Source organism: Pipistrellus hanaki, assembly GCF_964339955.1.
Source record: "Pipistrellus hanaki genome assembly, chromosome: 11".
Lineage (NCBI taxonomy): Eukaryota > Metazoa > Chordata > Mammalia > Chiroptera > Vespertilionidae > Pipistrellus > Pipistrellus hanaki.
Window position 1 is genome coordinate 16,530,783 of NC_140513.1, and position 20,790 is coordinate 16,551,572.

The 20,790-nt window shown below is 50.9% G+C and overlaps 1 protein-coding gene across 1 annotated transcript; it reads left to right on the top strand.

Annotated features, from left to right (window-relative positions):
• The first annotated feature begins 12,046 nt into the window (after positions 1–12,046).
• LOC311630390 (uncharacterized protein C9orf152) lies at positions 12,047–16,989 on the top strand. Its single transcript, XM_084899315.1, has 2 exons — positions 12,047–12,395; positions 14,724–16,989. Exons 1-2 carry the CDS (start codon positions 12,191–12,193, stop codon positions 15,233–15,235), a joined length of 717 nt encoding a protein of 238 aa, XP_084755441.1. The 5' UTR covers positions 12,047–12,190; the 3' UTR covers positions 15,236–16,989.
• The last annotated feature ends 3,801 nt before the right edge of the window (positions 16,990–20,790 follow it).

Sequence of the window (20,790 nt, forward strand, 5' to 3'; positions counted from 1 at the left end):
TATTGGCATAAAAACAGACACAGATCAATGGAACAGAATAGAGACCCAGAAACAAACCCACACATAAAGATATATGCAGATTTATGTTCTTTTTTAAATATATTTTTATTAATTTCAGGAAGGGAGAGGGAGGGAGAGATAGAAACATCAATAATGAAAGAGAATCATTGATTGGCTGCCTCCTGCATGCCCCCTACTGGGGATGGAGCCCACAATCTGGGCATGTGCCCTTGATCGGGAATCGAACCTGGGACCCTTCAATCTGCAGGCCGACACTCTATCCACTGAGCCAAACTGGCTAGGCAGTGGTCGGCAAACTCATTAGTCAATAGAGCCAAATAGCAACAGTTTGACAACAATTGAAATTTCTTTTGAGAGCCAAATTTTTTAAACTTAAACTTCTAATGCCACTTCTTCAAAATAGACTCGCATAGGCCATGGTATTTTGTGGAAGAGCCATATTCAAGGGCCAAAGAGCCCCATGTGACTCATGAGCCAAAGTTTGCTGACCATAGGGCTAGGGCAAGATGTATATGGATTTAAACAGGAATTTGGGTTTGGGGATAGGAAGATGGAATTTCCATCTGATGGTTTCTATATTCTGAAATGGAAATGGGAGGAGAGCAGGTAGACAATTTTAAGGAGGAGGAAAAGATGGTGAAATAGTAATTTTCAAAGCGTGGAAGCAGAGCATGGTTTCCAGGCAGTGTTGAACCCCCAATGAGACATTTGTTAGGACGCCGAAGCCCCATTCTGTGCTTCTCCAGCCACATTCGCTGCTTCAGAGAAGGCAATCGAAGGTGGGAGTCAGGACGCAGGCAGGAGTGGGTGTTAGGAGGCAAGTCCAGCAGAGGGAGGATGCAAGAGAGGCAGCATTTTCAAAAGGCTGATGACACTGAGGCGGTAGAGAACCGAGGCTGGGGAGGTAGAGAAGCACAGCCAAAGGAAAAGGCTGGCGGAGAGAAAGTTGTGATGGAGACTGGAGAACAGAGGTCTCCACAAGGTCAAAGAAAGGTAGCGGGGGCAGTGATTGAGCAAGACAGGAGGTGGTGGACAGAGTGGGATTTAAAAACAGATTTTGGAAGTAATGCCATTTCCAGGGTAGGTAAGGATTCAGATGACATTGGGAAGGTAGAGGTGGGGCAGAGGAAGACGGTTGTAAACCCACAGGTCAGGGACCTGGGACCAGGGATGAGATGGGTCCCTGAAAAGAAAATGACAGCAGGGATGGAAAGAGTGAACCATCTTCAGTGACTTGGGGGACTGTCGGACAGCAGACATGGCAGTGAGGAGGGCAGGAAGGTAGTAGAAGGGCCTAAATGAGTTTCAGAAGAGTCGATTTTGCAGGAAGGAGAAGTGGTTTGCAAAAGGCATGAGAAGTCAAGCAAACAAAACCAATCACCTCCTGACTCTGGGGTATAAAAGGTTAGGATCGGGGAACCTCGGGAGATTTCCGTTAAGAAGGAAGTGATTACCAGGGTATTTCTTGTAGCACATGATCTCACACATCCAGGGGAAATAATGAGCAACATAAACTGATGGACAAAAACAGACCCGGAGACAGGGAAGCAGCGATCAGACTCTCAAACCTCAGAGGGAAGGTAGGGGAGGGTGGAGGAAATGGGGAGAGATCAACCAAAGGACTTGTATGCATGTATATAAGCCTAACCAGTGGTCACGGACAACATGGGGGTAGGGGCATATGTGGGAAGGGTTCTGGGGTGGGAATGGGGGGATGAGGACAATTATGTGATACCATAATCAATAAAAAAATTAAATAATTAATTGAAGGAGGAGGAGGAGGAGGAGGAGGAGGAGGAGAAGGAGATGCTCCAAGAACACATTGAAGATGTGGAGATGGCTCCTGAGTAGATCCCAGCAGGTAATGAAAGGGACTGGGAAGGAGGGAAGGAGGGAAGGAGGGAGGGAGGGAGGGAGGGAGGGAGGGAGGGAGGGGAGGTGGGGAATGATTGGGCCAGATGAAGGGTTTGGCTCTCAATTTGACAGCACGTTGGAACGCTAGTATGTTACAAAGATACACTACATAATATCACAACACACTGGAGTTGGTCATGGTCCAGCAGAGGAGAAAGATATCAAAACAACTACACGTGGCCTGGTCGGGTCTCTGAGGTCTCTGGAAATCAAAGAGTAGTTGCCCTGGCCAGAAAGTCAGAACCCCCTTTGCACAGATGATGGGGTTTGATTAAGGCCTAACGGGAAGGAGGCTTAGAGGCCTCGCGGGATCTTTGGAGAAAGACAAGGAGTCCACCAACTGGAATCTGGGGCTGAGCAACAGATGAAGCTGTGAGGAAAGGCTGGCCCTGCGAAGACCTTTGAAATCATTTGGCCCCTGGGTCCCTATTTTGCGATGTTTCGTGTCACGGTCCACAGAGAAAACTACTGAGTAGCCTGTGGGGTTGACATGGAAAGGATTTGGGAACATCAATATGTGGCCTCGTGAAATACTAACACTTTTATTTTAAGTCACTTGAATAGGAAAATGAACTAGAAACCATTAGGGAGGGTGTTATAGAATTTGTATGAAATTACCAGAAAAACATCCTAATAATTCGATGTGATACTTCAAACTCGTTTCCAAGAACATAACTTCTTTTAAATGTGAAATACAGAATATATAACACTTGAGCAAATAAACATGTAAGTGGGATAGTAATAAATGTATTATTCTGTGGTCTGCTTCTTGCCCTCATCTTCAAAACTTGTGAATATCACCCATGTCAGCATGCACATCTGTGGTGCATTGGTTTTCCTGGCTGTATAGTATTCCATCGTGTGGCTACTCCACACTTTATTCATTCCACGGCTACTGAGCTAGGGTTAGGCTCTGTTTTTATTTACAGTGTTGCTGTGAACACTGCTCTGTGAAAGAGGCTCTTTAAAAATAAATGCTTGGAGCCAAAACCGGTTTAGCTCAGTGGGTAGAGCGTCGGCCTGTGGACTGAAAGGTCCCGCGTTCGATTCCGGTCAAGGGCATGTACTTTGGTTGTTGGCATATCCCCAGTAGGGAGTGTGCAGGAGGCAGCTGATTGATGATTCTCTCTCATCGATGTTTCTAACTCTCTCTTTCCCTCTCTGTTCAAAATCAATAAAATATATTAAAAATAAATAAATAAAAATGCTTGGAGTGGAATCACTCGGTCACACACACAGCAGTGCTTCTCAATCATGAATGCATACAAGGGAGGCACCTGGAGACCTTAAAACTAGACTGACGCATTAAAATCCTAAGACTCTGGTTCAGGTCTGAGCCTGCAGCGTTGAGGTTCGAGGACCAGAGAGAGAGCAGCCGTTTTCCCATCTTACCCGGTACTGCCAGTCTCACAAGGCGCTTGTACGAATGAGTTCCCGTTGTGCCACAAACTCCACAATACTTCGTTTTCAGACTTTTACGTGCAAATGAAGCGAAATCCAATGTAGTGGGCATGTCACCACGTTTTGTTTTACTTTGCATTTCTGTGGTTACCGGTGACGCTGGGCATTTTGATAGGCTTTTGGCTACTCAGGTTTTCCCTTTTGCGAGAGCACCTGTTCAAGTCTTTTCCTCTTTTTCCCTATTGCTCGTTCGCCCTTTTCTGACTGGTTTTTCAGCATTCTTTTTTTTTTTTTAAATATATTTTATTGATTTTTTACAGAGAGGAAGGGAGAGAGAGAGCTAGAAACGTCAATGAGAGAGAAACATCGACCAGCTGCCTCTTGCACACCCCCTCCTGGGGATGTGCCTGCAGCCAACGTACATGCCCTTGACCGGAATTGAACCTGGGACCTTTTAGTCCGCAGACCGACGCTCTACCACTGAGCCAAACCGGCTTGGCATGTTTTTCATCATTCTTTATCCATTCTGGGTACTACCCTGTTTCCCCGAAAATAAGACAGTGTCTTATAGTAATTTTTTCTTCCAAAGTTGCCCTAGGTCTTATTTTCAGGGGATGTCTTATCTATCTATGCGCTAGGTCTTATTTTCAGAGGATGTCTTATTTTCGGGGAAATATGGTAGTTGTTTACTGATTTTCTGTTGCGAGGAAGAGGAGGAGGAGGAGGAGGAGGAGGAGGAGGAGGAGGAGGAGGAGGAGGAGGAGGAAGAGGAGATGCTCCATTTTCCAGATTGTGGCCTAACTTATCGCCCCCTTTGCGGAGTTTGGGGATAAACAAGGTCACACTTTTTATACCACAGACTTCTCGGAAGTCAGGAAGAGAAGTTGCTGTTAGCACCTGGGGACTTTTTCTGACGGGGAATGTTTGTTACACACAGCCATTTCTAACCACGTCTTTCCAACTGTCCTCTGTATCCTGGCGAGCGACCAGCGACGAGACCCAAAACTTTAACCCCACACGTAGGTGATAAACTTTTAAGCAACCGTACCCATCCGCATGGAAATGAGATTTGAAAGGAAAAACAGTTACTGCTAACATGTAATGACACCCATCGGTTTCAAATCCATTCTCCTGCTTTCAAATCAGATCTTTTCAAGTGCCCCTGCCCCTGGTTTCCAGAACCCACCTGCCCGGCTGGAGCAGTCGCCCTGGGACCATGCAAGGGCACATGGGGGACCCTCGAGCTCTGCTTGCAGCTGGTCTTCCCACCCACCCCAGCCCGCGTCACCCCCTTTCCCAGCCGGCCGTACCTTAGTGTTGAGCTTGCTGGGCACTAGGGCCCGGTTCACCTTCTGCCCCTCGGTTGGCACCTCGTTTGCAGTGGGCACTGGAGTTCACAGGGGCCAGAGGGGAGGGGAGAGGAAAGGAGGGGAGAGCAACTGCCACCCAGCCCCAGCTACCACCCCCGAGCTGGGGGCGGGACTACTCACAGCTGAGCCCACGGGCCAGGCTGAGGCCCAGCGGATCAAGGCTTCCTGCCACACCTGCCGGCCGCCTGGCTTCCCAGGACTCAGGCTGGGCAGCTGCTCTGGGCAAGGAGAGATGTTAACAGAAGCAGGCAGGGGGAGGAGGAGCGAGGCGGGCAGTGGGTGAGGGACAGCCATCACTCACCCTGGCTTCACAGTCAGAACGGCTGGGTTTGCTCTGAGATCACACTGGGGGCTGGGGCCCCGCTCCCAGAGAGGCTGTGGGTGAGGCGCGGGCATCAGTCAATGTTTGTTAAACGTTCTCCGGTGATTTAAAGCACAGCTGGGGATGGGAGTCACTGTGGATATGCCCCAGGGCCGGCATGTCAGAGGGGGATCCATGCAGTGAGAAGCTGGAGGACCTGAGTCCTCACTGAGGCGTTGAGGGGAGGGGGTGGGGGGGTGCTGGGGTAGACCCCTGTTTCTTAGAGTGTGGGTCCTGGACATTTCTCTCCCCCCCACCCCCCATGCAGATAATTGGGATTGCTAGGCCTGGGGCCCGGTGGCCTGCATTTTAAATAGGCTTTCTCCAGGTGGTTCTTACAACACTCACGTTTGAGGAGTGAGAGGTATTTTGGAGGTAGAACCTACAGGAGTCAGTCATTAGCTACAGGTATTGATATAAACATTTTAAAAAAAACAACAACTTTAGGGATTTGCCAAAAGGGAGGCCCCAGAATGAGCCTGGGTAAAGCCAGTAAAAGCACGCCGGCCACCTTCAGAGAATCCGTTCACCTTGTTGTTGGCCAGTAGGCCTCGACTTTGAGCAGGTTTGGGTCTCGGCAATCTACCGGGGTTCAGCTTCCACACCCCTGGGTGGCTGCTGATGGGGGAGATTGTTTAGTAGCATGGAGGGTGGAGAAGCAGTAGGTCAGAGAAAAAGCGTGCCAACTCCTCCTTCTCAGCCTGATGCCCACGTACCCTTCCCTGTCCTCAGAGACCCGGCTGGCCTCCCTTTGGGTTTCCAAGCTCAGTCCCACCCACTAATTACTGTGGTGTTTGCAACAGCTGCACCTGGCAACCCAGCATAACAGTATGCATCTCACTATTTTTTTTTAATATATTTTTTTTGATTTTTTTTTATAGAGAGGAAGGGAGAGGGATAGAGAGTTAGAAACATCAATGAAAGAGAAACATCGATCAGCTGCCTCCTGCACACCTCCTACTGGGGATGTGCCCACAACCGAGGCACATGCCCTTGACTGGAATCGAACCCAGGACTCTTCAGTCTGCAGGCCGATGCTCTATCCACTGAGCCAAACCGGTTTCGGCCTCACTCTTCAATTTGCATATAAATATATAAGCCTAGATGTAACACATGAAACATGCTACTAAGTTATCATCCTTTACATTGGCAAGTAAAGTAGATGGGCATGGGATACCAGAAATGAGTGGTTGTTTTTTTTTTTATAAAAAATTGTTTAATAAGGTTTAATTAATCTTCCCAAATTAAGTAAACATTTTGGCTTTAATGAATAATCTCTTTGTTTTTTGTCCCTCAATTTTCAAAAGCAATTCTGAATATATAAAGAGACAAATCATTTTTGAAAATGTGAGACCATTCTGATTTTTTATTTTCTAACTTCTGATTTACATCTTTAGGTTAAATCATAGTAACATGTTGGATGTTTGGAAACAGTTACACATCATTTTTTAATCCTTTGGATCACTGAAAGGAATGATTCAAGATCATAGTAGAAACAGATAATAATGACCGAGGAGAAGAAACACTGAAAAGGCACAAATAGAAAAATTCCCAATAAGAAGGCTGCTTACCTTTTTAAAAACTAGGAACAATGAACATTAAGATTATATTGAACATCATCCTTGTAAAATTTGGAAATTAGCATTATAAATTATTTATTAATGAAGGTTTAATTTCTCATGCAAATGACTAAGTATTCTTATCCAGTGCACTCCTTGAACTTCAGGTCAGATTAAATGCTTGCAACTTCCTACTGCTTCCTAAATGACTCTTTAGTGGTGGAGGAAAACATTGAGGTGGAAAAGAGGATTATTCACATCAAACACACAATTCAGAGGTGACAAGTGTAGCTGTGGGCTAAACCTCGCCAGATAAAGAAAATGATAGACTTGGAACCAGAAAATTCATCAGAAAGGACAGAACCTCTGGATGTTACTGTGTTTGTTGGATAACGATGCTAAAGAGAGACTCTTTAACCCTTTTGAGAGCAGACCATTTCCGGCAAAACACAAATGTGCTTCATACTAAGGGTGTAGACGGAAAAGGGGCTCCATGACAATCTGGCCAGCTGTGGGGAGGAGGGCGGCGTGGAATACAGCTATGACAAGCTCAGTGACCGATGTTTACCACACCAGCTGCAAAACGGCCATTTCTCGAGTCTAGAGCATTTTCTCAATCTGCTGAGCTCTTCCTTCTGGGCCTGTTCTCAAAATGTGGCTCAGGCTCCTACAAACCGTTCTCTAGGTTTGGATGTTCTTTCATCGACGGTGGTGATGGTTTTCCATCGGTTAATCATGGCATAGATCACAGTATTGTGCCTGGCCGTGGTGGTCAGAGGTTGAGAGACAACCTATGAACCAGGAGGTCACAGTTCCATTCCCGGTCAGGGCACATGCCCCGGTTGGGGGCTTCATCCCCCATAGGGGGCATGCAGGAGGCAGCCAATCAATGATTCTCTCTCGTCATTGATGTTCCTCTCTCTCTCTCCCTCTCCCTTCCTCTCTGAAATCAATAAAAATATATTTTAAAGAAAACGACAGCATTGCATTTAATACCAAGCCTTTCACACAAAGCATGTCTTTTCATTCTGATGTTTTAACCCCCGGGGCCTTACTGATCCTGGCGAGGTCCTATCCAATCAAACACAAACATAGTCCATCAGAATATCAGAAAGGGAGCAATTATAGATGGAAACTCCACAGGGAAATTATGCCACCCGAACAACTCTCAGTTGGCTGGTTTCTGTAAGCCCAGGGGGGGGTCACACACAAAACCTCCTGGACTCCAAAAGTCATTTTCCAAAAGGCCTCTGTGCTTGGAAATCTTTGGTGGAAATACAAGCAAAGAACCATAGGGCTTGCAGTAAATTTCCCCGGCATTCGGCACACGCACTAGATCTGAGCGTGGTGTTCTGAGGCCCACAGTGTAAGCCAACAACCGAGCAGAGGTCTGCACCTTGGATGAGAGCATTCTAAGCCGAAGCTGGCAGCCTGGGTAGCAAGACAGGGCGACATTTACAGGCCGGACAGCTGTAGGTAATCCCGCCAGAGGTCTGAGAGATTAGGTTCTCTGTTCTTCCCCGAGTCGGTGTCACAGGCCTGTGGAGTGCCGGTGGCCCAAGCGTAGAAGCTCATTAAATAGCAGCTGAAACATGGAAAACACGCAGTTGTTTGTGTGGCTATGACTCAAAGTGCCCACTAGAGGGCACAAAACTTTAAGATAGATTTTTGGGGTTTTTTTTTTTACAGGTCAAAAACTGGATACATTATAATTATGGGAATAATAAGTTTAAAAAAGATAACGTTTATTGCACACTTTCTAAGGGCCAGGAACTCTCCCAAACACCTTATATGCATAACTTTATTTACGGTATTCTTTTCACCTAGCCACATCATAAGTTATAATTAGGCAAATTGTTAGTTAACTTTAAAAAAAATTTTTTTTAAATATATTTCATTGATTTTGTACAGAGAGGAAGGGAGAGAGATAGAGAGTTAGAAACATCGATGAGAGAGTCATCGATCAGCTGCCTCTTGCACACCCCCCACTGGGGATATGTCCGCAACCAAGGTACATGCCCTTGACCGGAATCGAACCCGGGACCCTTCAGTCCCCAAGCCGACGCTCTATCCATTGAGCCAAACCGGTTTTGGCGACTTTTAAAAATTTTTTTAAATGTGATTAAACCAAAATGTATTTATATTTGACCAGAGAACTTGAAATTTATTTTTCCAATCATCTTTTGCTTATGTTGTTAATTAATTGTATTAGTTAACTCGCTTTTCATTTCTGACCCGCCACTGGACTGGAAGTTCCATGAGGATAATGTGGGTTTAATGTATTGTTCTGTCCTGGTTAGTGAGTCTGAATCATTGTCAAAACTAAGTAAGATTGTCCCTTTAGAAGAACTTGTACTTTTTTTAGTTGTTGATTATGATTATTAAAGGTATGGTAATTATTTAGACCAATTTGTGAATTTACATTTAAAATATGCTCATATAGCCAAGACCGGTTTGGCTCAATGGATAGAGCGTCGGCTTGGGGACTGAAGGGTCCCAGGTTCGATTCCGGTCAAGGGCATGTACCTTGGTTGCGGGCATATCCCCAGTAGGGGGTGTGCAAGAGGCAGCTGATCGATGATTCTCTCTCATCGATGTTTCTAACTCTCTATCTCTCTCCCTTCCTCTCTGTAAAAAAATCAATAAAATACATTTAAAAAAAAATATGCTCATATAGTGCTGACCTCATTCCAAGCACAGTTCTAAGGACATTTTTTTCTTACAAAGGTGCCGTTATTAGCACCATTTAACAGATGTGGAAACTGAGGCACAGAGCTGCTTTTGTGTGTGTTTGTTAATTAACCCTCACCCAAGGATATTTTCCCCCTGATTTGTTTTTAGAGAGAGAGTGGGAGAGTGGGATAGAGACGTGGGGAGAGAAACAGTGATGTGAGAAAGACACATAGATTGGTTGCCTATCGAACATGCCCTGACTGGGGTGGGAGATGGAGCTGCAATCAAGGTTCGAGCCTTTGACTGGAATTCAGTCCGTGGGCTGATGCTCTACCCACTGAGCCAAACAGGCCAGGGACAGAGCTGCTTCTTATGTTAGGAAACATGCCCAAGATTTCACAACCAGTAAATGGCACAGCCAGGATTCAAACTCAGGTGTCCTGGCTGCAGACTCCAGACACATAATCACTACTCTGCCTCTAAAATTCACTTAATGATTTGATACAATTACTACATAAAGCAGTCATTGCATCGGTCATAACTCTTCTGAGCCAAAGCAAACACATTTAGGGAAACTTTTATGCCTTTTTCAAAATGGACTTCCAATGCCTGGTGAAAAATTATAAAGTATGAGCTCCTTTCCAAAAAAAACAACCAAACACCTGAACCAACATACACGCAAAGGCCAGCGTCCTTGGCTCATCCACAGAAAAGCCGAAGCATGAGACGCAGGAATCTTTTAATACCATCAGGGAAGTTTTGCGATTCAAACAACACACAAAACCACATGACTCGGCAATTCCACGTCTAGGCAGAGCACCTGAAGACAGGTATTCCAACAAAACACTCTGAGGAGCAGCAGGAGCCACAAAGATGCGATTCACGGCGGCCAAGACGTCCATCAACAGATGAATGGATACACAGAAGCCATTGCCCCGCAGTGGAACATTGTCCGCTGTCAAAGGGATGTAGTGCTGATCTGTGCCACAGCGGAGATGAACTCTGAAAACACCAGACTGAGTGAAAGAAGTCAGGCGAAATGAGGTCTCAGAGGAGGCAGATCCATAGAAACAGAAAGCAGATCAGTGATGGGGAGGTGCTGGAAGCAGAGGGGCCGAGGGACGGCTAAAGATCCAGGTAACGTGAGCTTTCCCTGGAGTCTCCGTGGAACGCACTTGGAATGAAAGCCCTCCACCAGGACAGGGCTCGCCTGTCCCACCCGCTCTGTGCGCCTCGCTCTCCGGGCCTCCCCTTCTCAGACCTCTCCCTCACGCTGCCTTCTTCCAGCCCCGAGCCCCCTCCCCATGGCTGGCCTCCAGGCAGGGATTCTCTCCGGGGTAGTGCACTGGTGACAAGTGGCATTCAAGTGTCATACAACAGTGGATCTTTTTCCCATGTTTTTTTTTTTTTTTTTAATTGATTTCAGAGAGGAAGAGAGAGGGGGAGAGGGAGAGAGAAAGAGAGATCAATGATGATAGAGAATCATCTACGGGCTGCTTCCTGCGCCCCCCTCCCCCCAATCCCAACTGGGAATCAAGCCTGCAAGCCGGGCATGTGCCCTGATGGGGAATCAAACAGTGACCTCCTGGGTCCTAGGTCCACCCTCAACCACTGCAATAGCTGGGTCTTTTGGGCGGGAGTGAGCGTGGATTCTCTGGGTGTCATTTCCCTTTCTCTCAGCTCCAGGGAGAGCCGGTGGGCCTGTGGGCAGGCCTGTTAGATGAAGCACAGGCTTGTCTCTCAGAAGATGGAAGGGACTCCCCTGTCCAAACGAAGCCAGGGAGGTCAGAGCTGGTGCACGGGACAGGACGGGATGTCTGAGGCCCAGAGAGCACTGGGCGGGAGCAGGCCCCTGGCTGTGGGCAAGGTAAACAGTGCCGGGCTGGGCTGGGGAATGCTGAGGCCTCAGAGGCTGCACCCAGTGTCTGCCAGTCAGCGGGGGGGGGGGGGGGGGGGGGGGGGGCTGGCTGGAGGCTGGGCTCCCCGGGCTCTGTCCCCCGGAGAGAGGACGGCGTGGGGCTGGGCTTGCTCCTGACACGTGTGCTGGGCTGCGGGGACCTCTCGGGGACCCCTCAGCCACTGGATTCTCGGGGCGTGGCTGCAGCAGACGCATTCCCGGGGCCCCAGCTGTGCGAGGCTGCACAGGGTGTTCCTTTTCCAAAGGCAACCTAACCCACCCGACAGGTTTGCTGATGATCCCCAGGTTCCAGCCAAGAGGTGTGAGCGGCAGGCACCTGGCACTCCCGCCTGGCTGCCGCCCCGCTGGCAGCGGGAGCCCTCGCCTGGCCCTCGGCAGTGCAGCCCAAACCTCAGGACCGAGCGGGAGGGACCGGAGCACGGAGCCCCCTGGAGCCCCAGAAGGACTCGGAGCAGCTGTGCCTGCCTTTCTCTTTACCCCTCTCCTCCTTCCCTCGCCCCTGTACCCCTCCATCTCTCCCCCCGCCACTCGTTCCTTTCTCCTTCCTCCTCCTGCTGCCCCGACCGACCTCCCTATCTTCTCATCCATCAACCACCCCCACCATCATCTTCTTCCTCCCTTCTCTCCTTCCCTCTTTCCATTCTCCTTCCTTCCTTGTTCCTGATTCTCTTTCTGCGACTTATCCTTGCCCTCACACTCCTACCTCCTTCCCCCTCACCCCTCCACCCCACCCTTAGATGTACTCCTTCCTCCACCTTTTCTCTACATTTCCCTCCATTCTGCTTCTTTTCACTTACCTCCCCCCCCCCCCCAATAGCTCCCACTTCCTCCCTTTCCTCCCTGCCAGTCATCTTTCCCCTCCCTGAATCTTTCCAGCTTCCCTCCCTCCCCTCCCCTCTCTTCCCCACCACCCCCCACGCCTCCTGCTCCTCCCCGCCCAGCACAGCCGTGTTTGCTTTCCTCCCGGATCCAGATGAAAGGGCTGCCCTGCCCGGGCCTGTGCCCGGCCCTGTGCCCGGCCCACTTCTGGCTGCTGGGGTCCTGCTTCATGGCCGAGGGCGCGGGGGCGCGGGCCCTGGGGCAGGGCCCCCCGCTCAGCGTCCAGCTCCTGCGGGCCCGGTACCAGGACCTGAGGCAGCAGCAGAGGAACCAGGCATACTGCGTGGTGCTCCCCAGAGGTAGGGGGAGCCGCAGGGAGGGGAGGAGGGCCTGGCTGGGGGTGGGGGTGGGGGTGAGGGGGTCCTCACCCCGCTGCTGGCCCGCCCTCCTGATGGGGGAGAGCGGGAAAGCCGTAACCTGGAGTCAGAGCCAAATAGAGAGGCTGGTTGGTGCAGGCAGCTCTGAGGGCCCCGTGCCCTTGCCCCCTGAGCCAGGGGCCTCACCCAGGCCCCCCGGCCGGCAGCCTGCTATGTCCTGGCCTCTGCTCTCCCGTTCATTACCATCTTGCTGGACGGTCTGCCCTGTGCACAGGCTTGGCCCCTGCAAAGCCAGGCGGGGAGATGGGCGCTCTGCCTCCTGGCTGGCTCTCACCAAGCGCCTCTTGCAAACCCAAGGAACTGGCTGCGGGGAGTGGACGTGGGGCATCGCCAACAGCCCGGGCGCTGGCCAGGGGACGCACGGGGCTCGGGTCCCAGGAGGAGCCCCGGCTGGGGAGCTGGCTCATGGCGGCCTCAGCGGCAGCCAGGGGGGTGCAGGGGGACACAGCACCCCCTCCTCCAGGGTGAGGCCTGCTCCCGTGGGAACGCAGGTTTCGAGGCGGGAGGAAGGGAGGAACAAGGCGCAGAAATCCTGCGATGGCGAGACCCTCGCCCTTCACCTCTCCCAGGGGAACGGGTCCCAGGAGGGGGGCGGTGCTGCCAGGTCAGGCTGCGCCCGGGCGTGGCAGTGGCCAGCGGCACCGTGCAGGATGGGGCCCTGAGGAAGCACCGCGTCCCCACCTCCGCCGTTCGCAGAGCAGCCCAGGGCACTTGGGTTATGTGTGAAGGTTTCCACGTTGTAAAGCTGTCAGTCCCGGAGCACACAGCCCGGAAGTTAAGAAAATGGCACCTCGGCTATGAAGCAGGACCAGTCTACAGAATTCCCACCCAAGTTCGTGTGTGCGGGACAGAGACTTTGCAGACGCCGCCACACGGGCCCTGGTTTCTCCTGGATTCCCAGGCCTGGAGCTCAGGGGCCGCCTCTGACCCTGCCCCCCAGCGCTCTCCACTCACACCAGACACTGTCACCTCCTAGGCCTCCTGCAGGCGACAAAGGCCAGAATGCACCAGGGAGCTGCCCTGACATTCTGGAGGTTCTCCCCAACCTCTCCCACCCCCCACCCCGACACACACACACACACACACACACACACACACACACACACAGGCTGACCACAGGTCTGCTTTCTGTAGGAACATGCCTTGCACACATCCATCCCCACAGCCAAGGCTGACAGTAATGATCACATTCCACAGGTAACCAGATGCCCCTGAGGGAGTGGCTTTGGTCCACACGCTCACCCCAAAGCTGTTCAGGGAAGCAGTGGTGCTGCCGGTGCGCCCCCAGAGCAGAGTCTGTGGGACGGGAGGAGAAGGGCCAGACCCCCAAAAGGAGCTGCTTGGACACAGTGCCTCCCTCCTCTCCTCGGGTGGGAAACCCCTCGTCAGAATCCCAGGTCACACGGCCCGGAAGTGAAGACTTTCCCACGGTGCCGTATGTGAATCCTGACGGGCTGACCACGTGTGTGCCTTCGCTCCTTGACATTCGTTCAGCCTGAAATGCTAGTTCCTTAGCTCCTCCTTGGCTCACTCCCCCTGATGCAGGAAAAAACTGAGGCCTAGTAGGGCTGGTATGGTCCAGTGGTTGAGCATCGTCCCAGGAACCAAGAGGTCGCCAGTTCCATTCCTGGTCAGGGCACATGCCCCAGTTAGATTGAGACTTGACCCCCAGTGGGAGGGCATGCAGGAAGCAGGCAGATCAATGATGTTACTCTCTCATTGATGTTTCTATCTCTCTATCCCTTTCCCTTCCTCTCTCTAAAAATCAATAAAAACATATTTTTTAAAAACTGAGGCCTGTTATTCAATTCTATTTTGCTTGTGTCTTTCTCCATATCATTGGTTCCCTGCCTGCATTTTATTATATTCATTGGCTTATTGTTTTTCTACCCCACTAGAACACATGAAGGTATGTGTTCATTGCTGTATTACCAGGACCTAGCATAAATAATGCCTGGCATATTAGTGCTCAATGAATATTTGTTGAAAGAATTAATAATTGAGAGAGAGAGAGAGAGAGAAGGGGGGGGGAGAGAGAGAGAGAGAGAGAGACAGCCAGCTTGCATGGGTGTATGTGAGTGGGTGAGGTTAGGAGTGCACACGTGTGGTCATGTGTGTACACCCACATGTGTGCAAACACATGCCACGTCCTGGGCCCCTGGCCTCTGTGATATTGGGGGCGCTGCCCTCTTTAGCGGAGCTGCCCAGGTCCCTCCCGGCGGTGACCCTGCTTGTGCCTTGCTTCCTCAGGAGGGAACACGCCTGCTGCCGCCGAGTCCATGGTCAGTGCCGTGTGGATTAACAAGGAGCGGAGGCACTCGCTGTCCCCGGACCAGGCAGACCCCGCGGCCGCGGCGCTGCTGGAGGAGGCGGACGCCGGCTGGCTGCAGGTGCCCCGGTCTCCCTGGCACACACACCTGCAGATGCACTGCTCCGTCCAGAGCCCCCACCAGGACGCCAGCCAAGGCCCGTTCCCGGGGGCTGAGCTACGGCTTCCTCAGGACAGAGGCCCGGGCTTGTTGGAAAACAGGCAGGGGACTCCGCAAGAGGCCACGACCCCAGGGGCCGCCCAGCAGGAACATCGGGTGGACGATCCCCAGACCCAGACCCCAGGCTCCGGCCTACCCAATGGCCTTCCGGGCCCTTCTCCCACAAGGAACCCACAACGGCCTGGGAAAGCAGCGCACTACCCCTTCCCCCAGAGGAAGGCTCCCAGGATCTCCCAGGCTGCCCGGAACCTGGGCTTGTACGGCCCACCCTGAGGCTCTGTCCTCGGCCACATGCCCAGCCTGAGGCCAGCTCTGGTCTCATCACAGGACCACAGGCAGAGCCCCGAGGAGGACCCCTAGCGATGAGCAGAGCTGGCCTCACTCCCTGTAGGGATTGTGGGACATGGACCCGCGGCGGGCACGTGGTCTTGGCCTTCAGAAAAGAAGAGCTTGTCCGGAGCAGATTGCTCACAGCCCCGGAGGAAAGAGCCTGTCCGATCCGCGCAGCCGCTCTGCTCACACAAGAAGACACTGCTTTATGGCCAGGGAGCCCAGAGGCCCATTCCCTAGGGAGGCCCAGGAGGACGCCGGCTCGGTCTCTAGAACAGGGAACCAGCTTGAAACATAGAACAGGGACCCTGGCCAACGGAATGCCGTAGCAGTGCCCCGGAGTCAACGAACGTGGAGAATCTTGTTTCCCCATCTTCTGGGGACTTCTCACATCTTCTGGGGAAGATGGGCTCTGAGAGTTGCCGTTCTCTGTTGCTCTGCCTGGAGGCCAGCTCACTTCATTCACTTTAGTGACCGCACCGTCTCAGCTTGAGCTTCCTGAAGTGTGGTCACCCTGGGTAAGGAGGGGCGGAATGATGCCGATGCCGCCGGTACCGCCTTGTGAGTCTGAGGGTCTTTAGAAAGGGTTGCTCACGCTCACCTCTCACCTCTCACCTCTCACCTCTCCCCTCTCACCTCTCACCTCTCACCGAGACTGCACATTCCAGTGTCATCACAGACTTACTTCCTTCTGTCCTTCCCTTCTCTCTCCCTTTTCCCTCCTTCCCTCCCTTTCCCCCTCCCTTTCCCCCTCCTTTTTCCCTTCCTTTTTTTCCCTCTCTTCCTCCCTCCCTTCCTTCCTTCCTTCCTTCCCTCCTTCCTTCCTTCCTTCCTTCCTCCCTCCCTTCCTTCCTTCCTCCCTCCCTCCCTTCTTTCCTTCCTTCCTTCCTTCCCTTCTACTTTTCTAGCTCTCTGTCATCTCTCTTTTCCTCCCTATCTCTCTTCTCTCTCCAAACTGCATTAGTAAACACTGCCAATCATTGACAATCTATAGTAACAGCAGCCTGAGCAGAAGCAGCCAAAGAAATGCTCCTGCTTAGAAAACGTGTTTCCCTCAAACTGCTCCCTTTTCAGCCAAGTTTGGATCACTCTGAGCCTTCTGGGACCATGGTCGGCAAACTGCAACTTGAGAGCCACATGCAGCTCTTTGGCTCCTTGAGTGTGGCTCTTCCACAAAATACCACGGCCTGGGCAGTCTATTTTGAAGAAGTGGCGTTAGAAGAAGTTTAAGTTTAAAAACATTTGGCTCTCAAAAGAAATGTCAATCGTTGTTCTGTTGATATTTGGCTCTGTTGACTAATGAGTTTGCCGACCACTGGTCTGGGATATTTTAAACCTAAGAGAAAGCACAGCAGGTGTTACTTGGGTGTGATGGGGAATAAAGTATGACTTTCCTGGTTAATGTTTGACTTCAGTAATGATATTTAAACACATCTAAGGTGCCTTTTCCTCATATAAATCCCCTCTCTGTAAAGTTTCACCCCTCCCTCTCTCCCACACACCCCAGGGCACAGTCTTGCCGATCCCCTTCCAGGATTGTCATTACAAGTAAAAAAAAAAAAAAAAAAAAACATGTGCCTGCTCCTTGGACCATCCAGAAACTCGCTCCAATTTGGAGATTCCTTTTGTAATTAACTAATAAGAGCTTGTTGTTAATTTTTTCTTCATTGTTAATTTTTTAATAGTCTAATGAAAAATTTCTGAAAAACACCGTGTCCTTTGATTTTGTTTTTAAGAGGATTCTCCACCAAACCCTCCTTATTATAATGTATCGGTCAGGATAGGCTGTGCTTTGCTGCAAAAACAACCCTCCAAATCTCACAACAGAATCTTTTTTTCTCACTTATGAAGTCTACTGCGGATTTGGGCAAACTCCCAGGCCAGGGCAGCTTTCCTGCATCTATTTACCAGCAATTCAGGCTGATTTAACCTTGTGACACCACCTTATCAATACTGGCAGGAGAAGAAGCTATGCATTTAGAGTCATGTGCTGACTCTCATCACTTTTACTCCCATTTCATTGTCCAAAGCAAGTCAATGGTCATAGCTCAATGTGAAGGGTATGAGAAAGTACAATCATCCCATATGCCAAAAAAGAGAGAAGAAATGGAAGCATGGGTGAGCAGCACTAATGGCTAATACAGGTAGATAGGGGCCAAGCCGTAGCACCACATGAGGTTTCATTCTGAATATAATAAATAGCCATTAAGGGATTTACATATAAGACTACATTTATTTCGATTTGCAAATTAACCAGATTACTCCCGTTGTTCTAAGGAGGATGAATTGAGAATCACATGAAGAGGCAATGTCATGGGAAAGTGGGCCATGGCAAGGTCAAGTGGGGAAGATGCTGTCAGTTCAAGCAAGAGTGGAAGCAGGGAGACGGAGAAAATGTGAGCACATCTGATACATACTGTGGAGATAGAACCAATAGGATTTCCTGAAGGAAAACCCCAAGTTCCGTTTGGAGAAGACTGAGTTTGAGATGCTCACGAGGCACACAAATCAAGACATCAAATAGACATGTGGGAAAATGAGGATAGGTTCTGGGCTGGACTTAGGAATTTAGGTGTCATGAATATGTCCCTTCTTTTCCAAAGAAGGAGATAAGAGAGATCAACCGAAAGACTTGTGTGCATGCATATAAGAATAACCAATGGATGCAAAACATTAGGGGGTGAGGGCATGTATGGGAGTGGGGTGGGGGGCAATGGTAAGATATGTACACATATAATACCTTAATAATAAAAAACAAAAAAGAACGAGAAAAGAGGAGGTCACCTATGCAGTGTGTAGAGAGAAGACAGGGTTCAAAATGAGTCTGGGAAACTCCCAATTTGCTTAGTTGAAGAATCCCCAAGGATGTCCCCAATCCTTACTTAGGAGAGGAGGGGTAGATGGAGGAGGAGGTAGCAGAGGGCACTGAAGAGGAGTGACAGGAGGAAGAAGCACCAGGTGACCTGGAGTCACAGACCGCAAGAGGCAGAGACTGTGTGGTGTGACATGCTGCACAGCCACTCCCCTAATGGCAGACCTCCCACCAAGTCCCATTATCTAGAGTCCGCCTTCGTTAGTCTGGAGTCACTCTTTGAGTGTGTGTGTGTGTGTTGTTGTTGTTGTTTTATTATTTTATTGTTGTTAGTGCTCACGCGAGGATATTTTTCCATTGATTTTTGGAGAGAGTGGGAGAGGAAGAGACAGAGAGAAACATCGATGAGAGAGACACATCGATTGGTTGCCTCCCGTAGGTCGGGCACAGGGATCGAGCCTGCAACTGAGGTATGAACTGGGGACCCTTCCATCTGCAGGCCCATGCTCTATCCACCGAGCCAAACCAGTTAGTGCCTGATGTGTTTTCAAGAGGCCAGAGTCCAAGAGGAAATGCCACCGATGAGGGAAAACTTCTCAGCCAAGGGCAGGCCAGCTAGGTGTTAGCAAGTTCAGGTTCAAGCTCACTGGGAGTGCCTTGGCCCTGTGGGCCTGCCTTTCCCCAGCACCGGTCCTCCCGTGCCTGGGTGGGCTGCGGATTGAGGGTCCCCCGTGGCAGAGCTGGAAGGGAGAGGAGGCAAGGGGAAGCTAGTGTGCAATCCTTCCATGCCCGTCCCACAAGGCTGCTTCTGCCAAGCGCATGAGCCCGGAACCACCTCTCTGTTTCGCAATCACAGGCTTTTACCAACCCTTGGGCTGTCAAACCTGCTGGGGCAAAGGGCTCAGGTTACATCCGGACTCTCACTCTGCTGAAGACTCTCTCCTGCTGGCCAGGACTGGAGCTAAGGCTCTCTCCCCTTAGTCCTAGCAGGTTTTCCTAAACCAGAGAGCAATCAGCTCACACCATAAAACCTGCACCAGGCAGGTTACATTCCTTAGAGTCACCCCTCAGAGCTTACCCCCCCCCCCCCACCTCCTCCTCACCACCCCCAACCTTCCAGCCCACAGTGAAGGCGCCCCCGCGTGGCTGCCAGGAGACTCGCTTCCATCTTCCCCGGCTTGGAGGCGGGGGCATCTGGGCTTCAGTCTCAGCACCGCCTTTGTGCAGACATGACCTTGGCTGAGTCACTGAGCAAGTGGAGCCAGCCCCATCTGTAAGGGGAGGCAGTAAGAGCCCCCGTGGGGTGAGGATGCGGACCTGAGGGTGGGTCTCATCTGCTGCCAATTCTGCTCCGTTCCGCTAGGGGGCGGGCTTCCGGCAAGAAGGCTCCGCCTGATTTCCTAACTTTCAGTCCCTCCTCTCCTTCCCTAAAGGGCTTTCAATCCCGTTCACGTGAAACCATCTTAAAAGGTCTATCTCATCATATTGAAGTCAGAGCCCCCCACCTCCCACCTCCCCCGCCCTGGCCACCCCTCTCCCAGCACAGCTGGGTGTGTATACCTTTAAGGCCAGAGGGAGGGGCGTGGTCTTGCAGCTCAGACCCCGCCCCCCTCTGTGCCCGCAGCTTTGGGCGCAGGGGTAGGAGGACAGCGAGGACACAGGCTCTTCCTGGGAGCGACTGTGTGTGTGCACTTTGGGCTCCTGCCCCCGGGCTGTTTGCACTGACCTGGCTCCCGGGCTGCGGGCTGGTGTGGACACGTGGCTGCTCCACCGGCCTCTGCAGGGGTGGTACCCCTGGCACTGGGGTCCCTGTGAGGAGGTTACACCTGCACCGGCTTCCCCCTTCCCCCCTTCCGTCCCATCAGAGGTCCGCTTCTCTTTACTAGGGGCCCCGGTCTCATCTACCCACAGCTGGCCCAAATATTTGAATCCATTTGTGCTAAAAAAAAAAAAAATTTTTTTAAATATATTTTATTGATTTTTTATAGAGAGGAAGGGAGAGAGAGAGAGAGTTAGAAACATCGATGAGAGAGAGTCATCGATCAGCTGCCTCTTGCACATCCCCTACTGGGGATATGCCCGCAACCAAGGTACATGCCCTTGACCGGAATCAAACCCGGGACCCTTCAGTCCCCAAGCCGATGCTCTATCCATTGAGCCAAACCGGTCTCGGCTAAAAAAAAATTTCTTAACATTCCTCAATATGCCTCCTTTTATTTTTTATTTTTTTAATTGATTTTTTTTTACAGAGAGAAAGAGAGAGGGATAGAGAGTTAGAAACGTCGATGAGAGAGAAACATCGACCAGCTGCCTCCTGCACACCCCGTACCGGGGATGTGCCCGCAACCAATGTACATGCCCTTGGCCGGAATCAAACCTGGGACCTTTCAGTCCGCAGGCCGATGCTCTATCCACTGAGCCAAACCTGTTTTGGCTCCGTTGATCTTTTAACACTACTAAGTTAAACTCCCTTCTTCTGACTCCCTCCCTCCCTGAGTTCTATGTCACCATAGCTGGGACAACCCTTTCAAATGCAGGGTCGGGCAAAGGCACGTTTCTAGTGGTGCGTATGGAAAGTAATACAGTAATTAATAACCAATGATACGAGAATATGAACTCTGTGTTTCACATACTCACAGGCGTATTTCTGAATACGCACAACTGTGTGTTGCCCGCCCTGTATTTC

What these genes read in the sequence shown, in the direction of transcription:
- LOC311630390 (XM_084899315.1), top strand. Translation starts at nt 12,191, where the DNA reads ATGAAAGGGCTGCCCTGCCCGGGCCTGTGCCCGGCCCTGTGCCCGGCC. An exon ending in CTGCGTGGTGCTCCCCAGAG is followed by an intron (nt 12,396 to 14,723) that starts GTAGGGGGAGCC and finishes TTGCTTCCTCAG; the next exon opens with GAGGGAACACGCCTGCTGCC.